This window comes from Hippopotamus amphibius, chromosome 2 (assembly GCF_030028045.1).
Source record: "Hippopotamus amphibius kiboko isolate mHipAmp2 chromosome 2, mHipAmp2.hap2, whole genome shotgun sequence".
Classification (NCBI taxonomy): domain Eukaryota; kingdom Metazoa; phylum Chordata; class Mammalia; order Artiodactyla; family Hippopotamidae; genus Hippopotamus; species Hippopotamus amphibius.
The window spans coordinates 223,613,763-223,641,281 of NC_080187.1; the positions used below are offsets into that span (position 1 = coordinate 223,613,763).

At 35.4% G+C, this 27,519-nt stretch overlaps 1 protein-coding gene across 3 annotated transcripts in view; it reads left to right on the plus strand.

Annotated features, from left to right (window-relative positions):
- Nucleotides 1-27,519, plus strand: part of TOGARAM1 (TOG array regulator of axonemal microtubules 1) — an 81,101-nt gene that overhangs the window by 26,585 nt on the left and 26,997 nt on the right. For 2 of the 3 annotated variants that reach the window (XM_057723653.1, XM_057723650.1), the window contains exons 4-8: nt 121-414; nt 2,237-2,499; nt 5,397-5,629; nt 8,211-8,311; nt 11,896-12,048. In XM_057723653.1, coding sequence (XP_057579636.1) covers nt 121-414; nt 2,237-2,499; nt 5,397-5,629; nt 8,211-8,311; nt 11,896-12,048 — 1,044 coding nt within the window. The remainder of the gene's footprint in view (nt 1-120; nt 415-2,236; nt 2,500-5,396; nt 5,630-8,210; nt 8,312-11,895; nt 12,049-27,519) is intronic. The other variant, XM_057723652.1, reaches the window with a different exon arrangement.

Below are 27,519 nucleotides of genomic sequence, written 5' to 3' on the forward strand. Positions count from 1 at the left end.
CACATGGTACAAAAATATAAATGCCACATGGGATTAAAAACCTGAATGTGAAAAACAAAAAAACTTAAAACTCTTCAAGATGTGTGTAAATAAATAATGTTCTCTTTTGTTTTATTACAGTTTATGCCAGCCTAAATTTTGGCAGTAAGACACAGCAAACACTTGGTAGTCAAACAGAACATACTTCATCATACTCTGGTCCAAATCCAAGTTCAGGAACCTTCATTCTTCCATCCTATCCTTTCTCATCACCTCGAACTAGTCCAAAGCACACGTCTCTTACTGTATCGCCAAAGAAGTCTCAAGATAATTCCGTTAATTTCTCAAATTCTTGGCCCCTTAAAAGCTTTGAAGGACTTTCAAAGCCAAGTCCTCAGAAAAAGCTTGTCAGCCAAAAATCGTCTGATCCTACAGGTAAAAATTAATACTTTGTTAAAATTTATTTGTGTGTGTGATAATTACTTTGAAGTTAGAGTCGTTAGATCTTTAAAAGTTGGTAAATTGCATTTTATTTCTCTAAGTTAGTAAATATTTAGGGAAATATGTAACACAATGTTAAATAGATCAAATGTGTAATACAAAATTCAATTGAAATTGTCATTTCTTTTTCTTTCTTGTATTGCCACTTCAAAATCCTTTTTCGGAATTAAACAAATAATAAAAAAAAATAATGCTTTATAATGGACATGAACATGAACAGCCTGAGAGCCTGTTAACAAGTTTTAGCTTTACAAATATAAAATATCATTCATATATTTACTATAATGTCTAGTATTTATTCAACATTTATTGAATGTTTACTATGTTAAAATTATTTTGATGGTTTTTCTATTTGTTATGAACTAAAATATGCTTTTCCTAAAAATAGCCCACTCTGAAGTCATAAAATTAGTGTGTAAGCTTATTCAAGACAGATTCAGTCTCAAGCCCCATGTTCCAAATGCTTTCCTGTCCCCAGCCCCTGAGGTCAGATATTTCACCTTTAAACTACCCCACAACACAAATGTTCCAGTTTATAACCGTAAGGTCAATTTATTGCATAGTCAGCTGATTTTATTAGTTTCTCTTAGCACCGAGTCTTCATTCTCTTCTGTTAATTTATTTCTGTATTTGTCTTTCCTCCAAAATCAGATATTGTACTGAAAGCTGAGACATTATTCAGCTTGTTCTCCCTAGTGCCCAGTATTACTGCTTTGCACATAGTACAAGGGTGGGTCAAAAATTATCCACACTCTGGTTTTATTAAAACTTCTCTTGGCTGTGCTGTCTTATCAGTGCTTTCCATTCAAGGCTACAGTCTCCCAAGTCACTGCTGTGCAGGTGTGAACATGTTACATCATTTCCTTAATAACTGTGGTGTGAGCAAAAATGCATGCTCCACTTGTGATTTGCATGAAAGAAGAGCAGTGTGCAGTGATGTGCAGTATATAGAAAGTGTTTTGTATGAATGGTTAGAGAAGTTCAAGGAAGATCGCACTAGCGTTAGCAGCCCCACAAGGATGAAGATTCACTTCTGATGAAGAAGTGATGACAGCAGTGCGTTCGTGGCTTGCAGCTCAGCCTAAAACATTTTTAATGAGGGAATGTGAAAGTTTGTTGACAGATGGACAGAGTGTATTGAAAAGCAAGGAGATTATGTCGAAAAATGATGTATTTGTCTTTTCTAAAGGTTAATTAAAATAAATTCTACAACCAGAGTGCGGATAATTTTTGACTCATTCTCATAGTCATTCAAGTGTTGCTTACATAGTTAAATTAAGCCAGGTAATTACCCTTCTTATTATGGACTTTACTATACAAATGTTAATCATAATGATGTGTATGACAGTAGCAATTTCAGGGAATTCCCTGGTGATACAGTGGTAAGGACTCTGCACTTTCACTGCAGAGGGCCTGGGTTCAATCCTTGGTCGGGGAACTAAGATCCCACAAGCTGCACAGCACAGCCAAAAAAAATAAAAATAAAAATAAATAAAATAAAATAAAATTCACTTGGTATATAATATTTTTATTGGGTATGAAAGGATTTTGGGTGGTCCATTTTTGTTATATTTGTTAGGGGACACTATATTTTTATCTCATCTTAAGTAGCAATCTTTATTTCTGATAAAATAGAATCTGCTTTTTAATTTAAAAACACCTAATTCTAAACACCTGTGATTTTAATGCTAACTTGTTTTTCAGCTTGAAGTTGGAGAAAAAAAAAAAAGAAGTAAAATGTGTCTTTCTCATGCAGGAGAAAATTCTCAAGAGAAACCTACTCCAGTTCAACTTACACCTGCCTTGGTGAGATCACCATCTTCCCGACGAGGCCTAAATGGGACCAAGCCTGTACCTCCCATACCACGGGGAATCAGCCTTTTGCCTGATAAAGCTGGTTTAAGCACAGTGGGACCCAAAAAGAAAGAGCCTGATGACATTTGGAAGAGTGAAAAAAATAGTCTTACAATTGATCTTTCAGAATTAAATATCAGGGATAAAGATTTGGATCAAGAAGAGGTTAGAACCAAATATTTTCAATAATATTTAAATGCTTGTAATTGTCTATAAAGAATAGTTGTTATTTACGGAAAAATCATGTACTTTTTATCCTATAACATGTTGTCTTATTTGTAAAAATATTTTATGTTCACGATAGAAAACGTGGAAGCTACAGTGAAGTATTAAGAAGAAAATTCATTACACCAAATTCCACTGCCCAGAATAATTTATCATCAACACTCTAATGTCTTTCCTTCCAGTATTTCTTCTGTGCGTATATTATTCCTTTTCAAATTAAAAGTACAGATAGTATAGCAATATACCTATGGACTGATCCCTCCCAAATGAACAATTTGCCATATTTGTGTCCTACTTTTTTAATAAATGAAGCATAGCATAGTTCCCTCCCCAATACGATTTCTCTTTCCCCTTCACTAGAGGCAACAACTATTACCATTAATTTGTGTTTTATGTATTTATGTACTTTTTATATTAATATGGTAATATTTTCATATATTTATTTATAATGTATTTATATAATTGATTTTGGTTTATTTCTACTCTTCTGCAGTAAACATGTCCCTTGTGTATATGGGCAAGTTTATTTATCTTTATGGAATTGATATCATGTTGTATATTTATATTTGAATCCTAGATCACTTCATTTATACTATAAAAATGCATTGCCAGTATGATAACTCTACATATTAATTATGCCAGAGAAGGAATGTGGCTGCTATGTTACTTTGGATTCAGGGCACTATTTTCACAGAGGTTTCCTTTTTATCATTTTAGTTTTACTGATGTCAGGTTTAAAAGTGTTTTACATTAAGTATGTAAACTGAAACACGAAATGATGATATTTTGTGGTTTTATTTTAGCCTGTTTTTAAGATGTAAGGCATCATATACCTTGACAATTTGCTCAAAGAAATTAATGCATATTCATTTAAAAAACATTTCTTTAACGTTAAGCATGTGTAAAACTAACTTATAAAGAACCAAAACTGGTTCTTAATGAATTAGTCATTCCAACTTCTGCTTGTAAAATCTGTCCTTGTTTTTTTCTTTTTCTTTTTCTTTTTGTTTTTCCAATTTTATTCCAGTGATGCTAGGAAGGGAATTTATTTACTGGAAAGAAACTTATAGAAGAGGTATTTTCCTGTGTAACTGATAAATTTCATCTGTTCCTATATATTTTTGTATTATTTTTTATGATAACTTAAAAATAGTCCTTTTAATAGGTAGTTGAAAGGGTAATTTCCTTTTTATAATTATTAGTAAATATAGGCGGATACTACTGTTTTTGGATATTCAACCTTCCAAGGATTTACTAGTGAAGTGGCCGTACTATTTTGTTTTTTTTATAAATTTATTTATTTATTTATGGCTTGTTGGGTCTTTGTTGCTGCTCATGGGCTTTCTCTAGTTGTAGCAAGCAGGGGCTACTCCTCGCTGCGGTGGAGTGCGTGGGCCTCTCACTGCAGTGGCCTCTTCCATTGTGGAGCACGGGCTCTAGGTGCACGGGCCTCAGTAGTTGTGGCACACAGGCATAGCTGCTCTGCAGCTTGTGAGATCTTCCCGGACCAGGGACTGAACCCACATACCCTGTACTGGCAGGTGGACTCTCAACCACTGCGCCACCAGGGAAGTCCTGTGGCCATACTATTGAATCAACTATTATAATTGTTATAATCAAAATGTAGGCAAAAACAGTTTATGTATATTTCTGAGTTCCTTAATTTATTAAAGGTTCTGTTCCCAAACAATATATATCTACGAGGGTGAGTCAAAAATTATCTGCACTCTGGTTATATTAAAACTTCTGTTGGCTGCACTGTCTCATCAGCACTTTCCATTCAAGGCTACAGTCTCCCCAGTCACTGCTCTGCAGGTGTGCGCGTGTTACATCAGTTCGTTTGTAACTGCGGAGCAAGCAAAAATGGATGCTCCACTTGTGATTTGCACGAAAGAAGAGCAGCGTGCAGTGATTTATTTGTGGTCTGAGGGTGTACATGTCCGCACACTTCTGCCCACACTGTCAACACTCTGCAAAAACTTCATTTTGAGGTGTTAGAGCTTCCTCGCTACAGTCCTGATCTTGCTTCATTGGGCTTTCACTTGTCTGGTCCCCTGAAAGCAGCCCTATGAGGATGAAGATTCACTTCTGATGAAGAAGTGACGACAGCAGTGCATTCGTGGCTTGCAGCTCAGCCTAAAACATTTTTTAATGAAGGAATACGGAAGCTTGTTGACAGATGGACAAAGTGTATTGAAAAGCAAGGAGATTATGTCAAAAATGATGCATTTGTCTTTTCTAAAAGTTAATTAAAATGAATTCTACAGCCAGAGTGTGGATAATTTTTGACTTACCCTCGTAATAAAGATTTCTACTCTGCATTTCTATAAATACTTGTCTTCAGAAATTACATACAATGATCTATTATTCTCTGAACTCTTAACACTGGGAAGCTCGATGTAAACTTCAAATTTAGAAAGCAGGTTACTTTTTGCTAACCTTCTCATAGAACTTCTAAATAGCCACATCAGCACACTGTTGACCTAAGGTTAGATGGACTCTGTAACTTCAGCTCTGCTGTCTACCATCTGACTCAATGATTCACTTATTGAATTTTTACAATATGTTGGTCATTGTGCCCAGTGCTGGAAATACCATGGTGAATAATACCTTGAGATTCTTCCTCTTAAGGAACTTATAAGTTAGGAGGCTGTTTATAAATAACTTGAGTGATGAAATCTGTATTTATACTATGTACAGATACATTAGCATCCATCTTGTAAGTATTGGATTGAAGAGTGGCTAGCTAGGTATAGTTATTGGAGTTTGAAATCTAAGGATAAGTTTTACTTGTATAATTATTTTGTGAAGTTAACTTTTAATTTTGTTTTTTTTAGATGCAGAGCTCTCTTAGGTCCCTTCGTAATAGTGCAGCTAAGAAAAGAGCAAAACTGAGTGGCAGTACTTCAGATCTTGAAAGCCCTGATTCTGCAATTAAGCTCGACTTGACTGTGGACTCCCCATCTCGATCTTCCTCTCCAAATGTCAGCTCTTACAGTGAAAGTGGAGTTTATAGCCAAGAATCTTTGACTTCTTCTCTGTCGACAACTCCCCAGGGGAAGAGAATAATGTAATTTTTTGACATGTTAAATGAATTTTAATTTATAATTTGTAGTCTGAAGCTTTAATGTCATTTTTTAAAAAAACTTTAAAACCATTTTCTAGTTTTTAAAACGTCGAAATACATTTAAAAGACAACAGAAAATTTACAGCTATTACCTTGGTTGGCTTTGGTTTGGGGCAGGGGTGGAGAGACAGAACACAACCACAACTAAATTAATATGAACCCTCGTCCCAAAGCCCCACTTATTCTTCTGCCTATCTAAGATTTATCCTAATATTTCTTGTCCTTTAGCTCTTATCTGTATCATTGACTCTTTGGCAATTGACCAATAGCTGATATTACTGCTTTCATTTAAAACTCAGCACCAGTTTCCTTTAATTGATGGGTAAACTCCACCCAGCCATTCCCCAGCTATTTCTTATATTTTGTTATTCCATTCTCTTGTGGGACTGTAGGACTGCATGCCATAGCTTTTGCAGCCCTCTCAGGAGTTTTCCTTACTGCAGTAGTGCTAGAATTAGAGTCGTGATTACCCCATACTGACAGCACAGCAATTTGACAAACTTTTCCAGATTACCTCAATAAACTTTAAATCTTAAACAGTGATCCTACCTTGATTTCTGAAAATTTCTGTGACCCTATTCTGGCATTTTGGGGAATCCATTCCCTCTTTATTGTATTGTATTGTATTTATTTATCTTAAAATTTTACTTTTTATTTTATATTGGACTATAGTTGATTTGCAATGTTGTATTAATTTCAGGTGTATTCCTAGTTATTTTAGACAAAAACCTAGAAGTAGAATTGCTGGGTCTTGGGTAGATGGACATTTAACTTTTTAAATAACTGCTAAACAATTTTCTAAGATGCTTGTGCAGTTTTATACTCCCATCAGCAATGTATGAGAATTCCAGTTGTTTCACATCCTTATTAACCTTTGGTGTTGTCTGTCTAATTTAATTTTCCTTTGATTTTATGTGTACCATATTTATATATAGCTATTAGAGGTAAATATTTAAAATTAAATTTTAATTATTTTCCCTTAAGTGAACTAGAACCTTTAATAAGTAGAGATTACATAATCCAAGGAGAGATAATGTTCTATGAACATTAATGTAAAAGGATGTTTGATTTCAGCGGTTCATAGAATTAAACTGAATTTTTATGTCCCATTGTGAGAGGTTTGTCTTATCCCATGATTTCCTTCCTGACATTTTTTTTAACTGAAATTTCAAGCAGCTTATTTTGCAGTTGAAAATTTTTTCCTACTGGAAATTCCTTTGTTGTAATTACTTATGTAGAATAATGCAGTATATTTACAAAATGAATTTGGAGTGGCTCCGTGGGCTGGTGAAGTAATTATGTTTACATTAAGTTACCAGACATTTTAAAATATATGCATTTATTTTTTAGACCTGAAGTTTTTCCTTTAGCTTCCATGAATGTGAAATTTTATGTTACATACTCTTACAATTTCAAGGTTCTGTAAGTAATCGGGAATGCAATTGGGAAGTTCATTTTATATTGTTGATATAATATTTAGAATTCACTATTCCCGATATTGTCTCATAGAGTTACTCTCTTTAGATACTGAATTCTGTGAGAAAGGAGTTCAGTATACCCTCATTTATGGACGGAATTATCTTTAATGAGTTTAGTATTTCCACATTTAATTTTATCAGTCTAAGAGCAATTGTTCTCAACCAGCTTAGATCCTGCCTTAAGAATCATGGCCAAAGAAAGTCACTACTGCTTCCTGCAGGGCTTTCATCCTTATGTGGGTTGGGAAGGAAACCATTATTGAGAACCAGCTTTCTAGAGACTGAAGTATTTTCTTTCATCAAAGTCAAATACACTCAATATAAATGTAAATTGATAGTCATCTAGTCTAGAGAAATTACTCTTTTAAAATATTTAATACTGATTTCTCACTAGGCCAGTTAACAAATATGCCTACCCAACTGCTAAGAATGGTACTCCTTTGTAAAATCTCTTCTTTATAATATACATCACTGACTTATTGGCATTTTAGCTCTTATTGATTTGAAACGGTTCCCTTATGTACAGACTTAATATTCTTCAGTTTACTTTCTTTGTGAAACAAGGCCTGTAGGCCTTTATAAAGTCAAGAAAGTATAGCAAAAAATAGTCCAAGAAGAAAGCAGCATTTGCTAAACTCACTTGTTGCTGATCTCTTATAAGTCCCTATTTTTATATTATATATGAAGGTAGATAATATACTAGATAATTAGAATCATTTGGCTTAGTTCTGGAATGGACTGTCTTTGGATCAGGTTTTTTCCCCCTTACCCAAAGGAAGATTATACAGCACAAATTAGAGTGTCTTCATTTCCTTTGATAATCCTCTCATGAATAATTAAGGATTGACCATATGTTGAAAAGGTTGGATGTTCAAAAGGTGAACTAGGAATACCAGTAAGAAATATTTTTAGCCACAGTTTTTCATACTTGTTGCTGCCTTACTATCTGTGAATTAATAGAAGTATAGATAGAGAATGTTTGATATAAGAGTGTTGAATTGCTCTAGATCTTCAATGTTTATTGAAATTACTTTGTTTCATTGTAGGTCAGACATATTTCCAACATTTGGATCAAAACCTTGTCCAACAAGACTTTCTTCTGCAAAGAATAAGAACTCTCAAGTAGCTGAACAAAGCCTGAGTGCAGGTATTCTATGACTGTTTTATAGATATGTTTTATAGAAAGTACCATTTTTAAATGATTAAAAAATGATAGCAAATGCATTTTAGATTTATAATTTTTGTAATTACTAAGTAAGACTAATCATCTCTTTAACTCCTTAAAAGGCCATTTTGGCAAGAATAAATGCTGTATTATTCTTGGAAGAAAAAATACTTACCTGAATAATCGATCCCCCTTTAAGCCCATAAGTTACCCATGCTTGCTCCCACACCAAGACATTTTGATTTAATTGATACAGAATGCAACCTGGCCATCAAAGTTTTTGAGAACTCTCTAGGTGATTCTAATGTGCAGCATAGTTTAGAAACCACTAGGGACCACAAAAGACAATTTCTTTTAAAAATAATGTTTAACTAGTGTAAATATCTTGTGTTAAAAGCATTTTGCTGACTAACCTGGAAATCACTAATTTATAACTTCAATTCTTAGAAAATAGATTTAGTTATTGGTAATAAATTAGAAAAATATTTGGATTCTGATCAATTTAGGATGGGAACTATATGTGTTCTTTATGATTTGTAAAACTATTGAATTACGAATTAATTGTAGCAAGTTGGGACTTGATATTTATTTTCACATGATCTCAGTGTAAAAGTCCTAACAACCTTAAGGTTTACCTTATATCATAATTACTTTCCTAAAAAGCTGTGTGTATCTAACTGTTTGCTAAGATTTTAAATTTCTTCTAAATATGTCTTAATTTTATCTCTTTTTAATTCACATTATCACTCTTACTCATATTTTACTTAGCCGCCTAACATTTCTCTTCAGCTTCAGTCTCATTCACTTAAAATCCCTTTCTCATAATGCAAAACTGACTATATTGCCCAGCCTAAATTTATTCAGGGCATTCTTCTATGATCTGATCTGTGCAAACCTCTCCAGCCTCATTTTCACTTCCTGCTTTGTATCTTGTGATCCATTTAAATCAGACCACCTTCAGTACCATTTCCTATTTCTTTGCAGTTGCATAGTGTTTCTTCTGGATGACATCTGAAACCCACACCACACCCCATTCAGCTGTGAAAACAACTCAGTTGCTTTCTCTGGGAAGCCTTCCCAATTCACAAATAAAATTATTACCTCTTTTCTAATAACATTACATTTTGCACTGACATTTTTATAGTGGTATTGTAACTATTTTACTTTTTTGGACTTTCAGATTCTTAATCCCCAGCGATTATTTGCCCCTGATTGCCACCGAGTGCCTGTCAAAATAATTATAAATGCCCAACTCAACCATGTGTGCCTGGTACACTGGCTTCCACAAAGCTTGTGTGTTAAACTAAGAGATAGTTATTTTACTAAGCACAGGAAGACAATCTGTATGTGCTTTGGAGTCTGAAAGACCCCAGCTGGAATAATAATCATATTTATGCTCTGTGCAAATTATTTAATTGCTTTGAAGCTCAGTTCCCTCATCTAATGATGTAAACCTTGAGAAAGGTAATGAAGATCTAAGTGTATGTAAAGCATCTAGTACATAGTCGACACTTGGTGTTTGTTCTCCTAAAGGGGAATACCCAAAGAAATATATACATAAACTTATTCTTTAATTCTTTTTTAAAGCTGATCATCCTAATAAATTATTTATTACTTTACAAATTACATATGTTTGAAGAGACATTTTTATTGCTAGGTTGTATCTAGTTTGTAAAGATGGAACCCTCTTTTGGAAGAATATTCTTGGAATTAGAAAAGAAGAGATTTAGAAAAACAAGATTTGAGTTTCTCTCTAACCCTCGTTGTATGACCTTGTGAGCCACTTAAATTTTAGTGAAGTGATAAATAATACACGCTTCTGTATGCAATGTTCTGTTTCCCAAACTTGCCTAATAGTCAGTGTTTCTCAAACTTGCCTAATCCTAGGAATCACCAGGAATGCTTATAACATATAGATTTTGGGGCCTCACCTTAAACCTGCTGCATCAGTCTTCAGGGTTAGAAATCTGTATTTTAAATAAGTTAGGTATTTCTAGGATCAGGTTTTAGAAATACTATTACTGAATTTACTGTAAGATATTCTTAATTAAATTTAATATGCTCCCAAAATGTTAAGTTGCTAATGGTTTAGGATTTTATAAGTTTGGGTTTACATTTTTTGTTTATTTGAAATAGGGTTTATTTTATTTTCAGTAAGCAAGTGATTTCTACAAGTTTATTGTTGTTTAATTGGTAAAACAACAGTGGTAATGCTCAGAATAAGGACTACCTGATGATAAAAATAATCATATAAAAATTATAAATCCACTCTGTCTTTTCAAGAGCATTTCCAATAAAGATTTCCACATAGATTCCCCCATTACCTACTATAGCACATTGTGCTGAATGTCCTGAATGGTGTTATAGCAAACTTTTTTCCTGTAGCTTTATGTTAGTATCAACTATTAGTAGAAAGCATTTCCATTCAAAGCTAGTATATGAGGCTCACTTTATGAATTAATTGTCAAAACTAAGAAGACTTTAGAAAGATATCCATTACTCCCAAAAGGTCTCTATCAATTAATAGCAGATATTTTAAAAATCTTTCTCAATAAATCTGACTTAGTGCCCTTTACTCTGCAGTAGTCTCTAGCCCAGCTGCCACCAGGCACCACCTCTCCCTACTGTTCTGTTTTTATTAAAATACCCTCAACTGTATTAAAAAATAAATTATATTTTATTACTATTACTTATTGGTTTACATAGCTATACATAAAAATGGATGGTGACTCAAATATATATTGCCTAGGTTTTCTATTTAGTCATTTTGTGGTTTTAACAGCTGCAGAGTATTAGTACAGGGTGTTCAGTTTAAACATTCAAATATAGATTAAAATTTTACGTAATTATTAAAAGGAGGCCTATATTAGGGTTTGATTTGTTTTATTTTTAACCAGGAGTATAGCATTTGGATATTTACGATACACTAGTCCCTGTGCTAAACCATTTACATTTTCTGCATTTAATCCTCACAGATATTCTGGAAGAGCTACTACTATTATCCCCATTTTACAAATAAGGTTAGGTCTCTTGCACAGTTTCTGTCAGCAATTTAAATGGCAGTACGATGACTTAAAGCAGGAAAGCATGATTCCAGATTCTGAGTTCCTTTGCTATATAGTTTACTGCCTCACAAGCCAGAACGTGAGCGTGGGAGAAAAGAGAGAAATGGAGACTGTAGGCCTCTCTCAGTACACAGTTTAAAAATTCTAGGTTTAAAAAATTTTGTTCTTTCTGTAAAGTGTAAAATGTCATTTAAACATTAAATGCCTGTCATTTTAAAAATATATCTATTTGATTATCTCTTTCAAACATTGAATTTTGTATTTCATTGTAATTTTAAAGCCTGTTTTATAAAATGTGATTGTATAGATTATAATAAATATTCTGATCTGCTAGTAAAGTAAAAAGTATTACAAAAATTAAAATAAGATGTGATTTTTAATATTATATTATTGAAACCTTTTTAAAAGGTTAGAAGCCAACATAGATTTAGAGGAGAGATATGTACCTACCTATGGTATTACATCATTCAAATAAATATTTTTATGTATTTTATTTTATAGGGATTACGACATCCAATGTAAGCATAATTGGTCAACGTATGAACTATGGGTTTGGATGTGGTGATTTTGAAGATGATAGGTCACATGACATTTCACCTAGTGTTTTAAAAATACAAAATAAGGAACACCCAAGACATTATAAGCATACAAAAGGTTAGTAAATTTCATGACAAGTTCATTTTTTCTTTTGACAAGTTCATTTTTAAGATAGAGTTTCTCTCTGTAAGCATGCCAATAAAGAAAAATTAACTGAGGTTTCTCAGTTTTGAGATTTTTTTTCTTGCCCTTCTGCTGATGTGTGTTGTTGAAATAATTTTGCCAAATAGGAGAACACATAGATTCATGTATTAATTTATGGTTTTGTCTGAGGAGCCAATGCAGGGGAGGTATTATCCAAGAGGTTAAAACTAGAGATCCCCTGCTGACCTTTTCCCCCAGGATACACACATGCATACACACACATACAGACACACACACTCATTTTTTACAGTGCATTTTACCATTAAAATGGGGTGGAGAAATCATGTGAACAAATGACTCCCAGATGTCTACTTAGGTTGTAACCATGGAGTAAAACTGTGGAAACAGGAGTAGGATTTCCCTGTGGTAGAACCTGGGAAGCTTCTTTGTTATCACTAATCATTGTTAACAATTTACTGTGAACAATTTACCTTCCCTTTTTTTTTTTTTTAAACTTAGTGACAAGCAGAACTTCTGTGACTGCTCTATTTTTTTCAGAGATCCTATTATAGCTGCATTTAAAATTTTTTTCTTCAGGGTAAAGAGGAAATGATTTTGGTTTTTTTGTTGTTATTGTTTATTGGGGTATAGTTGCTTTACAATGTTGTGTTAGTTTCTGCTGTACAACGAAGTGAATCAGCTATATGTATACATATATCCCCTCCCTCTTGGACACCCCCCCCCACCCTCATTTCACCCATCTAGGTCATCACAGAGCAACGAACTGAGCTCCCTGTGCTATACAGCAGGTTCCTACTAGCTATGTGTTTTACACATGGTAGTGTATATATGTCAGTCCCAACCTCCCAATTCATCCCACCCCCCTCCCTCCCCCATGTCCACACATCTATTCTCTATGTCTGTGTCTCTATTCCTGCCCTGCAAATAGGTTTATCTGTACCATTTTTCTAGATTCCACATATATGCGTTAATATACGATATTTATTTTTCTCTTTCTGACATACTTCACTCTGTGTGACAGACTCTAGGTCCATCCATGTCTCTGCAAAAGACCCAATTTCTTTCCCTTTTATGACTGAGTAATATTGCATTGTATGTATATACCACATCTTTATCCATTCATCTGTTGTTGGACATTTAGTTTGCTTCCATGTCCTGGCTATTGTAAATAGTGCTGCAGTGAACATTGGGGTGCATGTATGTTTTTGAATTATGGTTTTCTCAGAGTATATGCCCAGTAGTGGGATTGCTGGGTCATATGGTAATTCTAGTTTTAGTTTTTTAAGGAACCTCCATACTGTTCTCCATAGTGGCTGTATCAATTTACATTCTTAGCAACAGTGCAAGAGGGTTCCCTTTTCTCCACACCCTCTCCAGCATTTATTGTTTGTAGATTTTTTTGATGATGGCCATTCTGACCAGTGTGAGGTGATACCTCATTGTAGTTTTGATCTGCATTTCTCTAATAATGATGTTGAACATCTTTTCATGTGCCTCTTGGCCATATATATGTATTCTTTGTAGAAATGTCTATTTAGGTCTTTTGCTCATTTTTTGTTGGGTTGTTTGTTTTTTTGATATTGAGCCCATGAGCTGCTTGTATATTTTAAAGATTAATCCCTTGTCAGTTGCTTTGTTTGCAAATATTTTCTCCCATTCTGGGGCTGTCTTTTCGTCTGGTTTATGGTTTTCCTTGCTGTGCAAAAGCTTTTTTTTTTTTTTTTTTTTTTAATTATTTTTAAATTATTCTTTGGGGGGTACACCAGGTTCAATCATCTGTTTTTATACACATATACCCATATTCCCTCCCTTCCTTGACTCCCCCCACTCGAGTCCCCCCCACCCTCCCCGCCCCAGTCCTCTAAGGCATCTTCCATCCTCGAGTTGGACTCCCTTTGTTATACAACAACTTCCCACTGACTATTTTACAGTTGGTAGTATATATATGTCTGTGCTACTCTCTCGCTTCGTCTCAGTTTCCCCTTCACCCCCCGCCCCCTCCCATACCTCGAGTTCTCCAGTCCATTCTCTGTATCTGCATCCTTGTTCTTGTCACTGAGTTCATCAGTACCATTTTTAGATTCCATATATGTGAGTTAGCATACAATATTTGTCCTTCTCTTTCTGACTTACTTCACTCTGTAGGACAGATTGTAGTTCTATCCACCTCATTACATATAGCTCCATCTCATCCCTTTTTATAGCTGAGTAATATTCCATTGTATATATATGCCACATCTTCTGTATCCATTCATTTGTTGATGGGCATTTCGGTTGCTTCCATGTCCTGGCTATTGTAAATAGTGCTGCAATAAACATTATGGTACAAGTTTCTTTTGGGATTATGGTTTTCTTTGGGTATATGCCCAATAGTGGGATGACTGGATCATATGGTAGTTCTATTTGTAGTTTTTTAAGGAACCTCCAAATTGTTTTCCATAGTGGCTGTACCAACTTACAGTCCCACCAACAGTGCAGGAGAGTTCCCTTTTCTCCACACCCTCTCCAACATTTGTTGTTTCCAGACTTTGTGATGATGGCCATTCTGATTGGTGTGAGGTGATACCTCATTGTGGCTTTGACTTGCATTTCTCTGATGATGAGTGATGTTGAGCATCTTTTCATGTGTGTGCTGGCCATCTGTATGTCTTCTTTGGAGAAATGTCTATTTAGGTCTTCTGCCCATTTGTGGAATGGGTTATTTGCTTTTTTGGTATTAAGCTTCATGAACTGCTTGTATATTTTGGAGGTTAATCCTTTGTCCATTGTTTCATAGGCAACTATTTTTTCCCATTCTGAGGGTTGCCTTTTAGTCTTGTTTGTGGTTTCTTTTGCTGTGCAAAAGCTTTTAAGTTTCATGAGGTCCCATTTGTTTATTCTTGATTTTATTTCCCTGATTCTAGGAGGTGGGTCAAAAAGGATCTTGCTTTGATGTATGTCATAGAGTGTTCTGCCTATGTTTTCCTCTAGGAGTTTTATAGTGTCTGGCCTTACATGTAGGTCTTGAATCCATTTGGAGTTTATTTTTGTGTATGGTGTTAGGAAGTGTTCTAATTTCATTCTTTTACATGTTGCTGTCCAATTTTCCCAGCACCACTTATTGAAGAGGCTGTCTTTTTTCCATTGTATACTCGTGCCTCCTTTGTCAAAGATAAGGTGCACATATGTGTTTGGGCTTGCTTCTGAGTTCTCTATTCTATTCCATTGATCTTCCTTTCTCTTTTTGTGCCAGTACCATACTGTCTGGATCACTATGGCCTTGTAGTATAGTTTGAAGTCAGGAAGCCTGATTCCACCAACTCCATTTTTCCTTCTCAAGATTGCTTTGGCTATTCAGGGTCTTTTGCGTTTCCATACAAATCATAAGATTTCTTGCTCTAGTTCTGTGTGAAAAATGCCATTGGTAATTTGATTGGGATTGCATTGAATCTGTAAATTGCTTTGGGTAGTACAGACATTTTCACGATGTTGATTCTTCCAATCCAGGAACATGGTATATCTCTCCATCTGTTTGTGTCGTCTTTGATTTCTTTCATCAATGTCTTAAAGTTTTCTGCATACAGATCTTTTGCCTCCTTAGGCAGGTTTATTCCTAGGTATTTTATTCTTTTGCTTGCAATGGTGAATGGGAGAGTTTCCTTAATTTCTCTTTCTGCTCTTCCGTTGTTAGTGTATAGGAATGCAAGAGATTTCTGTGCATTAATTTTGTATCCTGCTACTTTACTAAACTCATCAATGAGTGCTAGCAGTTTTCTGGTAGAGTCTTTACGGTTTTCTATATATAATATCATGTCATCTGCAAAGAGTGACAATTTGACTTCTTCTTTTCCAATTTGGATTCCTTTGATTTCTTTTTCTTCTCTGATTGCTGTGGCTAAAACTTCCAAAACTATGTTGAATAATAATGGTGAGAGTGGACACCCTTGTCTTGTTCCTGTTCTTAGAGGGAATTCTTCCAGTTTTTCCCCATTGAGAACGATGTTGGCTTTTGGTTTTTCATATATGGCTTTTATTATGTTGAGGTAATTTCCTTCTATGCCCATTTTCTGGAGAGCTTTTATCATAAATGGATGTTGAACTTTGTCAAAAGCTTTTTCTGCATCTATTGAGATGATCATATGGTTTTTATCCTTCAAGTTGTTGATATGATGTATCACGTTGATTGATTTGTGTATATTGAAGAATCCTTGCATCCGAGGGATAAACCCCACTTCATCATGGTGTATGATTTTTTTAATGTGCTGTTGGAGTCTGTTAGCTAGTATTTTGTTGAGGATTTTTGCATCTATATTCATCAGTGATATTGGTCTGTAGTTTTCTTTTTTTGTGACATCTTTGCCTGGTTTTGGTATCAGGGTGGTGGTAGCCTCGTAGAATGAGTTTGGGAGTGTTCTGCCTTCTGCAATAATTTGGAAGAGTTTGAGAAGGATAGGTGTTAACTCTTCTCGAAATGTTTGATAGAATTCGCCCGTGAACCCATCTGGTCCTGGGCTTTTGTGTATTGGGAGATTTTTAATCACTGCCTCAATTTCCATACTTGTGATTGGTCTGTTCATGGTTTCTATTTCTTCCTGGTTCAGTCTTGGAAGATTGTATTTTTCTAAGAATGTATCCATTTCTTCCAGGTTATCCAATTCATTGGCATATAGTTGCTTGTAGTAGTCTCTCATGATGTTTTGTATTTCTGAGGTGTCCGTTGTTACTTCTCCTTGTTCATTTCTAATTCTGTTGATTTGCATCTTCTCCCTTTTTTTCTTGATGAGTGTGGCTAATGGTTTATCCATTTTGTTAATCTTCTCAAAGAACCAGCTTTTAGTTTTATTTATTTTTCTTATGGTTTCTTTCCTTTCTTTTTCATTTATTGCTGCTCTGATCTTTATGATTTCTTTCCTTCTGCTCACTTTGGGGTTTCTTTGTTCTTCTTTCTCTAGTTGTTTGAGGTGTAAGGTTAGGTTGTTTATTCGATCATTTTCTTGTTTCTTAAGGTAGGACTGTATTGCTATCAACTTCCCTCTTAGAACTGCTTTTGCTGCGTCCCATAGGTTTTGGGTTGTTGTGTTTTCGTTGTCATTTGTTTCTAGATATTTTTTGATTTCCTCTTTGATTTCTGTAGTGATTCCTTGGTTGTTTAAGAGTGAATTGTTTAGCCTCCATGTGTTTGTATTTGTTGCAGTTTTTTTCCTGTAATTGATATCTAGTCTCATGGCGTTGTGGTCTGAGAAGATGCTTGATATGATTTCAATTTTCTTGAATTTGCTGAGGTTTGATTTGTGACCCAAGATGTGATCTATCCTGGAAAATGTTCCGTGTGCACTTGAGAAGAAAGTGTAGTCTGTCATTTTTGGATGGAATGTCCTATAAATATCAATAAAGTTGAGATGGTCTAATGTGTCATTTAAAGCTTGTGTGTCTTTATTGATTTTCTGTTTGGATGATCTGTCCATGGATGTAAGTGGGGTGTTCAAGTCGCCCACTATTATTGTGTTACTGTCAATGTCCCCTTTTATAGCTGTTAGCATTTGCCTTATGTATTGAGGTGCTCCTATGTTGGGGGCATAGATACTTACCATTGTGATATGTTTTTCTTGAATGGATCCCTTGATCATTATGGAGTGTCCTTCCTTGTCTCTTTTAATAGTCTTTACTTTCAAGTCTAATTTGTCTGATATGAGTATTGCTACTCCAGCTTTCTTTTGACTTCCATTTGCGTGGAATATCTTTTTCCGTCCCTTTAGTTTCAGTCTATATGTATCCCTTGGTCTGAAGTGGGTTTCTTGTAGGCAGCCTATAGAAGGGTCTTGTTTTTGTATCCATTCAGCCAGTCTGTGTCTTTTGGTTGGAGCATTTAATCCATTTACATTTAAAGTGATTATTGACATGTGTGTTCCAATTACCATTTTCTGAATTGTTTTGGGTTTGTATTTGTAGGTGTTTTCCTTTTCTTGTGTTTCCTACTTAGAGAAGTTCCTTTAGCACTTGTTGTAAGGCTGGTTTGGTGGTGCTGATTTCTCTTAACTTTTGCTTGTCTGGAAAGCTTTTGATTTCTCCCTCAAATCTGAATGAGATTCTTGCTGGGTAGAGTATTCTTGGCTGTAGGTTTCTCTCTTTCAGGACTTTCAGTATATCCTGCCATTCCCTTCTGGCCTGCAGAGTTTCTGTAGAAAGGTCAGCTGTTATCCTGATGGGTTTTCCCTTATATGTTGTTTGTTGCTTTTCTCTTGTTGCTTTTAATATTTTTTCTTTGTGTTTAATTGTCGTTAGTTTGATTAATATGTGTCTTGGTGTATTTCTCCTTGGGTTTATTCTGTATGGGACTCTCTGTGCTTCTTGGACTTGGTTCATTATTTCCTTTCCCACGTTGGGGAAGTTTTCCACTAGAACCTCTTCAAATATTTTCTCAGACACTTTCTTGTTTTCTTCTTCTTCTGGGATGCCTATAATTCGAATGTTGTTATGCTTAATGTTATCACTGAGGTCTCTGAGACTGTCTTCTATTCTTTTTATTCTTTTTTCTTTTTCCTGCTCTGTGGCAGTTATTTCCCCCATTCTATCTTCCAACTCACTTATTCGTTCTTCTGCCTCAGTCATTCTGCTGCTTATAGCATCTAGAGTATTTTTAATTTCAGTTATTTTGTTATCCATTGCTGTTTGTTTTTCTGAGTTCTTATGAACTGTTTCTTGTACTTTCTCTATTTTGTTATCGAGATTTTGTATCATTTTTACTATCATTACTCTAAATTCTTTTTCAGGCATTTTTCCTATTTCCTCCTCATTTATTTGGTCTTGTGGGATTTTTTCCTGCTCCTTTGCCTGCATGGTGTTTCTTTGTTTCCTCATGGTTGGCCAAGCTTTTGGGGTTGCTTGTCCTGGCGATAGAGGTGTTTATAGAAGACTGTCCAAGCCTCAGACTAATGTCCAAGTATTGGATTAAACAAATATTAAGTGTAGGAAACACATACATGTATAAGACACACAGTTACTGAATCTGTTAGGACATAAGGCTCTAGAGAGACCTGACAGAACCCCAGTGTGCTATCAGATATTCAGAGAGAAACCCAACAGAAATTGACAACTGAAACAGAACAAATCAGAGACAAAAGCAAAAGCAAACAAACTAACAAATAACACCCTACACATACAAACATTAATCCAGGGAGATTTTGTAAGCTAGGATCAAATATAGAAAAGAGCCAGAGTACCACCAGAGAGAATGGAGATTCTCAGAATGTAGTTAGACAACTGTACTAAGAACTAAGATAAAGACAAAAGCCTAATATTAAATACCAAGGCAGTGCGTCCTCTGGAGAATAGAGCAAGGAGTCTGAGCAGACCGATAGTGTTGCTTATAAATATGTTAAGATAAAATACACTTAAAATGGCTGGAAGAAAGGGGAACAGAAGAGCGTACTGTAATTGGAAATATGCAAATAAAAAGAAAGGAATAGAAATATATAAAAGATAGGGGTGAAAGGAAAGTATGAGAGATATATTGTCCGTGCTACCAAAAACTTAGCTAGATATGGAAGTATATAAAAGGCAAAAAAAATAAAATAAAATAAAAAGAATAAAAAATATCATTAAAAAATTATGTTATAAAACTTGTAGATCCCTTAGGGCTAAGATCGTATTTAATAAAGAAAAAAAAAAGAGAGAGGAAAAGAAAAAGAAAAAAAGAAAAAAAAAAAAATCCAGAACTGATCCCAGAATGGACCAGTTCAATAGGAATTGATACTAATATTTCTGTTTCCTTAGAGTCTCAGCTGTAAGTGTCCTTCTCCTCGCCTTGGGTTTTTTTGCATTATTCTGTGACCAGCAGAAGTTCCTTTATTGTTTGTCTGTAAGTGTAGGTGTGTGGGGAGGGAGAAGGTACAATAGTGGCTCCTTCTCCTGGGAGTGAGTGAGCAGTGGCGCACTGTTGTTTCAGTCGGGCTTGGAGGTGCCTGTTGCAGAGGGACGCTGGTGGCTCAGGCGTAAACAGAAAGTCTTAGAGTTGGGCCTCTCTTGGGTTTTTTTTGTTGTTGCTGTTGTTTTTTTTTCTCTCGGCAGCCTCCCTGCTGCTGGTGTTGCAAGGGGTTTTAATCTAGCCCCGCCCGAGCGCCAGAGGGTATGCTTGTTATCCCTGAGCACCTTAGGTGGCCCACGGGCGGGCGTCTCTCCACTGCCTGTTGCAGAGGCACCAAAAAAGAGAGAGAGGCTATGCGCGTGGCTCCTCCCCCCCCCCCCCCCCCCGCGCCCCGCCCATGAGCCTGCAGCCTCCAGCCGCCATCATGGCCGGGCAGCGCTCAGGGGCGGGCACTCCTCTCCGCGGACCTCCTCCCTCCTGTCCTCTCGGTCCGTCACCCTACCGGCAACAATGTTTCTCACCCTAAACCAGCTCTCCGGTTCTCACGCTCCCGCTCCTGGACCCTCCGTTTAGCCGCGGATCCATGTCTCGGTCCGGGAACGGTGAGCTGCGCTGGGGACCCTCCGTATGATTCTCACTCCCTCCCGTCTGCCACAGCTCCGCCGCTTCACCCTCTTTGAGCCCTCGTAGATGCCTCCCTACCGCCTATGTCGGGCTCCCCGCAGCCCTTTCTGGTGTCCGAGGCCGTCTGCTGGTGTTCAGCTGGTTCTCTGTGGGAATGACTGCATCCTTCCGTGCATTCCCAATGCATCTGTGGAGAGGGATGCACTCCACGTCTCTCTACTTCGCCGCCATCTTTTTGAGCATGTGTGCAAAAGCTTTTAAGTTTAACTAGATCCTGTTTGTTTATTCTTGTTTTTGTTTTCATTACTCTAGGAGGTGGGTCAAAAAAAAAAAAGAGGAAGTGATTTTGAAGGGTATAAATATTTAAATAGTGTAAATAGAAATTTAAGTGTTGCAGTCTGCCAGTATATGTAAGGTGCTGTCAGTTTTTTGTGTGTAGCAATCTTAGTTATAATAAGGTCAACTTTTGTTGTTTCTGGTGATCTTAAGTCATATATGCAGGTAATCAGGCATTTTAGATACGCATTTTTTTGTGGTGCTAACGCAAATTGAGTAAGAGGGAACTTAAATAGAAGCTTTTTTTTTCTTTTTGGTAAATTTCTTAAAATTTAATCCATAATAGAATTCATAGTATCTATTCTTTGTGGGAGAGATCATTTGTCCATTGTTTTTACAAAAGAGAATGACACTTTTTTTTTTGTTTACTTACATATTTTATTTCTTACATTAAAAAAATCAAATACAAAAATACTTTTCTTCCTAAAGGTAATATAATTTAATTGTTTTTAATTGTTTTCAAATAATTGCTGAATATGTTCATTTACTGCCAGTGGCTTTTTTTTTTCAGACAACAGAATCATAAAAATATTTGTATCTTTGATCAAAAGTTAATTTTACTCCAGAAAATTACTTCACACTCACACTTCCAACTCTAAGCCTACATCTACTAGATCTATCTGGTCAACAAGAATAAACATGTTCAAAACCAAACTTATCTTCCTTTTCAGACCTGCTCCTCTTCCTTTTTAATCTGTTTTTATTAGCAGCATTACAATTTTCCCAGTTATGGAGACTTAGAACTTTAGAGTCATCTTTTCTACTTCTCCTTACCCTCCAAGTTCAGGCAGTGACCAGTCCTACCAGTTCTTGTCAATTTAATTTAGGCTTTCATTACTTCTTCCCTAGAAAATAGCTGTAGCCTTGTGATAAGACATTTTGTCTTTTATTTTCATTTCTTTTTAATTCAGGCTACATACTCTTACAGAATTATCTTTCTAAGATACAGTCATTATATTATCTCTTCCATACTCGAAATCTTGAGTGGTTTTCACAGAATAAATTTCCTACTCTATAGCCTAATTTTAAAGACCCTTAATAATCTTGGCTCAGCTTACCTTTCTCGCATTACCTCTTATTGTACTTCTTTTCATCTTTATACTCTAGCATCCTTAATGCTAGAAGTTCTCTTGGTTTGTATGTACAGTCTGCGTTGATGAGCTGTCCTGATCTTAATGTGTGCAGATCATGTGTCTTTTTTGAATACTGGCTAAAAGCCATTTCTTTAAGAACTTTCCCCATGTTTCTGATCTGGAGTAGTATAAGATGAAGTTGATACTGTCATCTTTATATCCTTATTATGCTTTATATATAATCGTGTTCATTGCCACATATTAAATGAATGGAGTGGTGATGAGCCAGCCATAACTAATAGTGTGGCCTTGGGCACACTCTTGCAAAACTTGCATCCTCAAATAATCGGGCTACAGTAAATATTGAGTGCAATGCTGAAAGGACTAAAAAGGCTTCCAAAAGAAATATTGGCAATGAGTGGCAAATTTGAATGGATTCCTTTTGCAAAAAACTTCAGACTTTTTTAGGATTAGCTGTCAGAACCACCTCTTCTTCCTTTCCTCTGTTGGTTGTCCCTTTGTACCTGCCCATTTTCTGGCATAATAGCCTGGAGCCCCAATTAATGATTTGAGAAAGTAATTAAGATGGATACTTGGAGTGTTAGCAAACTAGATTCCATGAGTTAATATTTTCTCTTTCTTTGTTTGAATGAAAAGGACAGAAATAACAACCGAAAGATTATATAAGGGTAGTTCATATGGAAAAAATCTCTTAAGCATATTTTTTCCTTATATGTTAGAATTGACATTCAAGCAATATTTCTTTCAGTAATTCTTCGCTTAGGAGAAAATATAGAGTAAAAAGTAAAAGTAATACTAAAAATAATGTTATGATTGCTGCTCGTTAATTATTTCTAGTTCTCCTTTTGGCTAATCAGCAGGAATACACTTCTCTGACCCTTTGCAGTTAGATGATCACATGACTTGGTTTAACTAATGAAACGTAATCAGAAGTGACATATCACTTCTGAATAGAAGGGCTTTAGAGCAGGTTCATAATTCTCTTTTTCCCTCTTCCTTCTGCCACTATAATTATGATATTCTAGGTGACGAACACAGGTCCTTCAGTAAGAATTATTGGGAGCAGACTCTCCCCCCTGTTTCAAGAACGCATATTATATGATTGAAAAATAAAGTTTTATTGTGTTAAGCTAAAAACAAAAATGATGTTACATCAGTCTCTCTTATAAATGAAATCAAGCTACTTAAATATGTTCTTTATGTATTTCCTCATGAGATTTGTCAAATTATCAATCATCTCTTAATAATTTATGTATAGATTTGAACTATTGTGGAGCAAATTGTCCCATTTACTGAGATTTGTTTCTCTTTGTCACTGAACACTTTTGCGGGCTACCTGATGTTCCTGTCAGTTGACCCTAAATTAATTATATTTTACTCTACATTTTTCTGCCTTATAACATTTATCTAACATATTTATTGAGCACCTACTATGTGCCAAGCACTGTACTAACAGTCTCTAGGAAAGAATGATAATCAAAACTAGACATAGATCCTATCTTCATAGAGCTTACAGTCTCGTAGCACAGAGGATAATTTAATAAATAAAAACTGAGGTAGAAGTTAACCTAGGAAAGTACAGATTGCTGTGAAATTGACTCGATCTCTTACCAGGGGTTAGAAGCTTTCCTTCAAGATTATCCTTTTGTTGTGACTATCATGTGGTAATTATTTTCTTGTATATCTTTCCCAGTCTTAACTCTGGCATGTATAAACTCCTTAAGTGTTTCAAGATTTCTTTTCTCTCTAATGCCTAGTCCAAACTAGGTTTCTTTCTTTTCTTTTTTTTAATTGAAGTATAGTTGATTCACAATATTGTGTTAGTTTCAGATATATAGCAAAGTGATGTCTGTATCTTTTTCAGATTGTTTTACATTATGTTATTACAAGATATTGAATAAAGTTCCCTGTGCTGTAAAGTAAATCCTTGTTGCTTATCTGTTTTATGATAGTAGTGTGTATATGTTAATCCCATACTGCTAGTTTATTTCTTCCCTCCCTCCCATTTCCATTTGGTGACCAGAATTTTGTTTTCCATGTCTGTGAGTCTGTTTCTGTTTTGTATATGGATTCATTTGTATTATTTTTTTTGTATTTTTTGGTATTATTTTTTATGTTCCACATATAAGTGATATCATATAATATTTGTCTTTGTCTTTCTGACTTACTTAGTATGATATTCTCTAGGTCAACCCACGTGGCTGCAAATGGCAATAATTCATTCTTTTCTATGGCTGAATAATATTCCATTGTGTTTGTGTGTATATATATGTGTGTACGAATATATACATTTATATAGATATATATACACACCACATCTTAAGCCAGTCATCTGTTGATGGGCACTTGGGTTTTTTCCATGTCTTGGCTATGGTAAGTAGTGCTGCTGTGAACACTGGGGTGCATGTATCTTTTTGAAGTAGTGTTTTCATTTTTTTCTGGATATATACCTAGGAGTGGAATTACTGGATCATGTAATAGTGTTTTCTATTGTGGCTGCACCAGTTTACAGTCCTACCGAACTGTATAGGTGTTTTCTTTTCTCAACATCCTCTCCAGCATTTATTATTTGTAGACTTTCTGATGGTAGCCATTCTGACCATTACCCTGTTTTGGTTTTGATTTGCATTTCTCTAATAATTAGCAATGTTGAGCATCTTTTCATGGGCTTGTTGGCCATCTATATGTCTTCTTTGGAGACATGTCTGTTTAGGTCTTCTGCCCATTTTTTGAGGTTGTTTTTCTTTTTGTTTTTCTTTTTTATAAATTTATTTATTTATATATTGACTGCATTGGATCTTCATTGCTGCACTCGGGCTTTCTCTAGTTGCGGCCAACAGGGGCTACTCTTCGTTATGGTGTGCGGGCTTCTCATTGCAGTGACTTCTCTTGTTGTGGAGCACAGGCTCTAGGTGCACGGGCTTCAGTAGTTGTGGCATGTGGGCTCAGTAGTTGTGGCTTACAGGCTCTAGAGCACAGGCTCATTAGTTGTGGTATACGGGCTTAGTTGCTCTGTAGCATGTGGGATCTTCCTGGACCAGGGCTCAAATCTGTGTCCCCTGCATTGGCAGGTGGATTCTTAACCATTGCACCACCAAGGAAGCCTGAGGTTGTTTTTCTGATACTGAATTGTATGAGCTATTTGTACATTTTGGATATTAACCCCTTGTTGGTCACATCAATTGCAAATATTTCCTCCAAGTCTGTGGGTTGTCTTTTTGTTTTGTTTATGGTTGCCTTTGCTGTGCAGAAGCTTCTAAGTTTGATTAGGTCCCATTTGTTTATTTTTGCTTTTATTTCTTTTGCCTAGGGAGACTGATCTAAGAAAGCATTGGTACAATTTATGTTTGAGAATGTTTTGCCTATGTTTTGTTCTAGGAGTTTTATGGTGTCATGTCTTACATTTAGGTCTTTATGTGTTTATTTTTGTATGCAGTGTGATTTAGTATTGTAACTTCATTAATTTAAATGTAGCTGTCCAGCTTTCCCAATACCACTTGCTGAAGACTGAAAACTTATCAAACACAGGGAAGGAAACAGATATTCAGAAGCACAGAGGGTCCCAAACAAGATGAATCCAAACACCCACAGCAACACATATCATAATTAAAATGGAAAAAGTTAAAGAGAAGGTTCTAAAGACAGCGAGAGAAAAATAAAGTGAGTCAGTTACAAGGGAATCCCCATAAGGCTATCAACTGATTTCTCTGCAGAAAGTTTGCAGTCCACAAGGGAGTGGCATGATATATTCAAAGTCCTGAAAGGGAAAAACCTGCAACCTAATATACTCTACCAGGAAGTTTATCACACGAATCAAAAACATACAGTAGATTTCATAAAAACCAAAAATCAAACCACAAAAGGAAAAACAAAAAGAAGAAATGAACAAAGAAGAACTACAAAATCAACTGGAAAACAAGGTTTAAAGTGGCAGTAAGTACATACCTATTAATAATTACTTTAAATATTAATGGACTAAATGCTTTGACCAAAAGACACTGAGCGGCAGATTGGATTAAAAAAAAGAAGAACCTACAATATGCTGCCTATAAGAGACTCACCTTAGGGCAAATGACACACACAGATTGAAAGTGAGGGGATGAAAAAGATATTTTATGCAAATGGAAATAACAAGAAAGTGGAAGTAGCAATACTCATATCAGACAAAATAGACTTTAAAACAAAATCCATAAAGAAAAACAAAGAAGGACATTATATCATGCTAAAGGAATCAATACAAGAAGAGGATATTATACTCATTAACATATATGCACCCAATATAGGAGGACCTAAATACAATATATAAAACAAATACTAACAGACATGAAGGGAGAAACTGATAAGAATACAATAATAGTAGGAGACTTTAACACCCCACTGACATCAATGGGCAGATATTCCAGACAGGAAATCAGTAAGGGAACAGAGATCCTAAGTGATGCAGTAGAGCAGTTAATTGATATCTATAGGACACTACATCCAAAAGATACAGAATATACATTCTTTTCAAGTGCGCATGGAACATTCTATGCAGTAGACCACATACCAGGTCACAAAACAAGCCTCAACAAATTTAAGAGGATAGAGATTATTTCAAGCATCTTTTCTAACTACAGTGGTATGAAACTCTAGAAATCAGCCACAGAAAGAAAAATAAGAAAAAAAAACAACAAATCATGTGGATACAGAACAACATGCTACTAAACAACCAGTGGGTCAATGATGAAAACAAGGAGGAAATCAGAAAATACCTCAAGACAAATGAGAATGAAAATACAACTTTACAAAATCTATGGGATGCAACAAAAGCATTTCTAAGAGGGAAGTTTATAGTGATACAGGCCTTCCTCAAGAAACAAGAAAAATGTCAAACAACCTAATCTACCACCCAAAAGGACTAGAATAAGAAGGACAAATGAAACCCAAAGTCAGCAGAAGGAAGGAAATAAATAAATATCAGAGAGGAAATAAATAAAATAGAGATTAAAAAGTAATAATAAAAAAATCAATAAAACCAGGAGCTGGGTTTTTTCTTTTCTTTTCTTTTTTTAAAGATAAGCAAAATTGACAAGCCTCTGGCCAGGTTTACCAAGAAGAAGAGAGAGAGGACCAAAAAAACAATGTAAGAAAGTAAAGAGAAATAATAACTGATACCACAGAAATACAAAAACTCATGTGAGAATACAATGAAGAGTTGGCATATAACAAATTGGAGAAGTTTTTAGAAATATACAGCCTGCCAAAATTGAGTCAAGAAGAAACAGATAATTTGAACAGACCGATCACTAGAAGTCAAATAGAATCTATAACTAAAAAAAAAAAAAACTCTCTGCAAGCAAAAGTCTAGGACCACACAACTTCACTGGGGAACTCTACCAAACATACAGAGACTTTATACCTATCCTTCTCAAACTATTCCAAAACACTGAAGAGGAGGGAACACTCCCAAATTCATTCTATGAAGCCACCATCACCCTGATACCAAAACCAGACAAAGACATTAAAAAAAAGAAAAAAGGAAGAAAA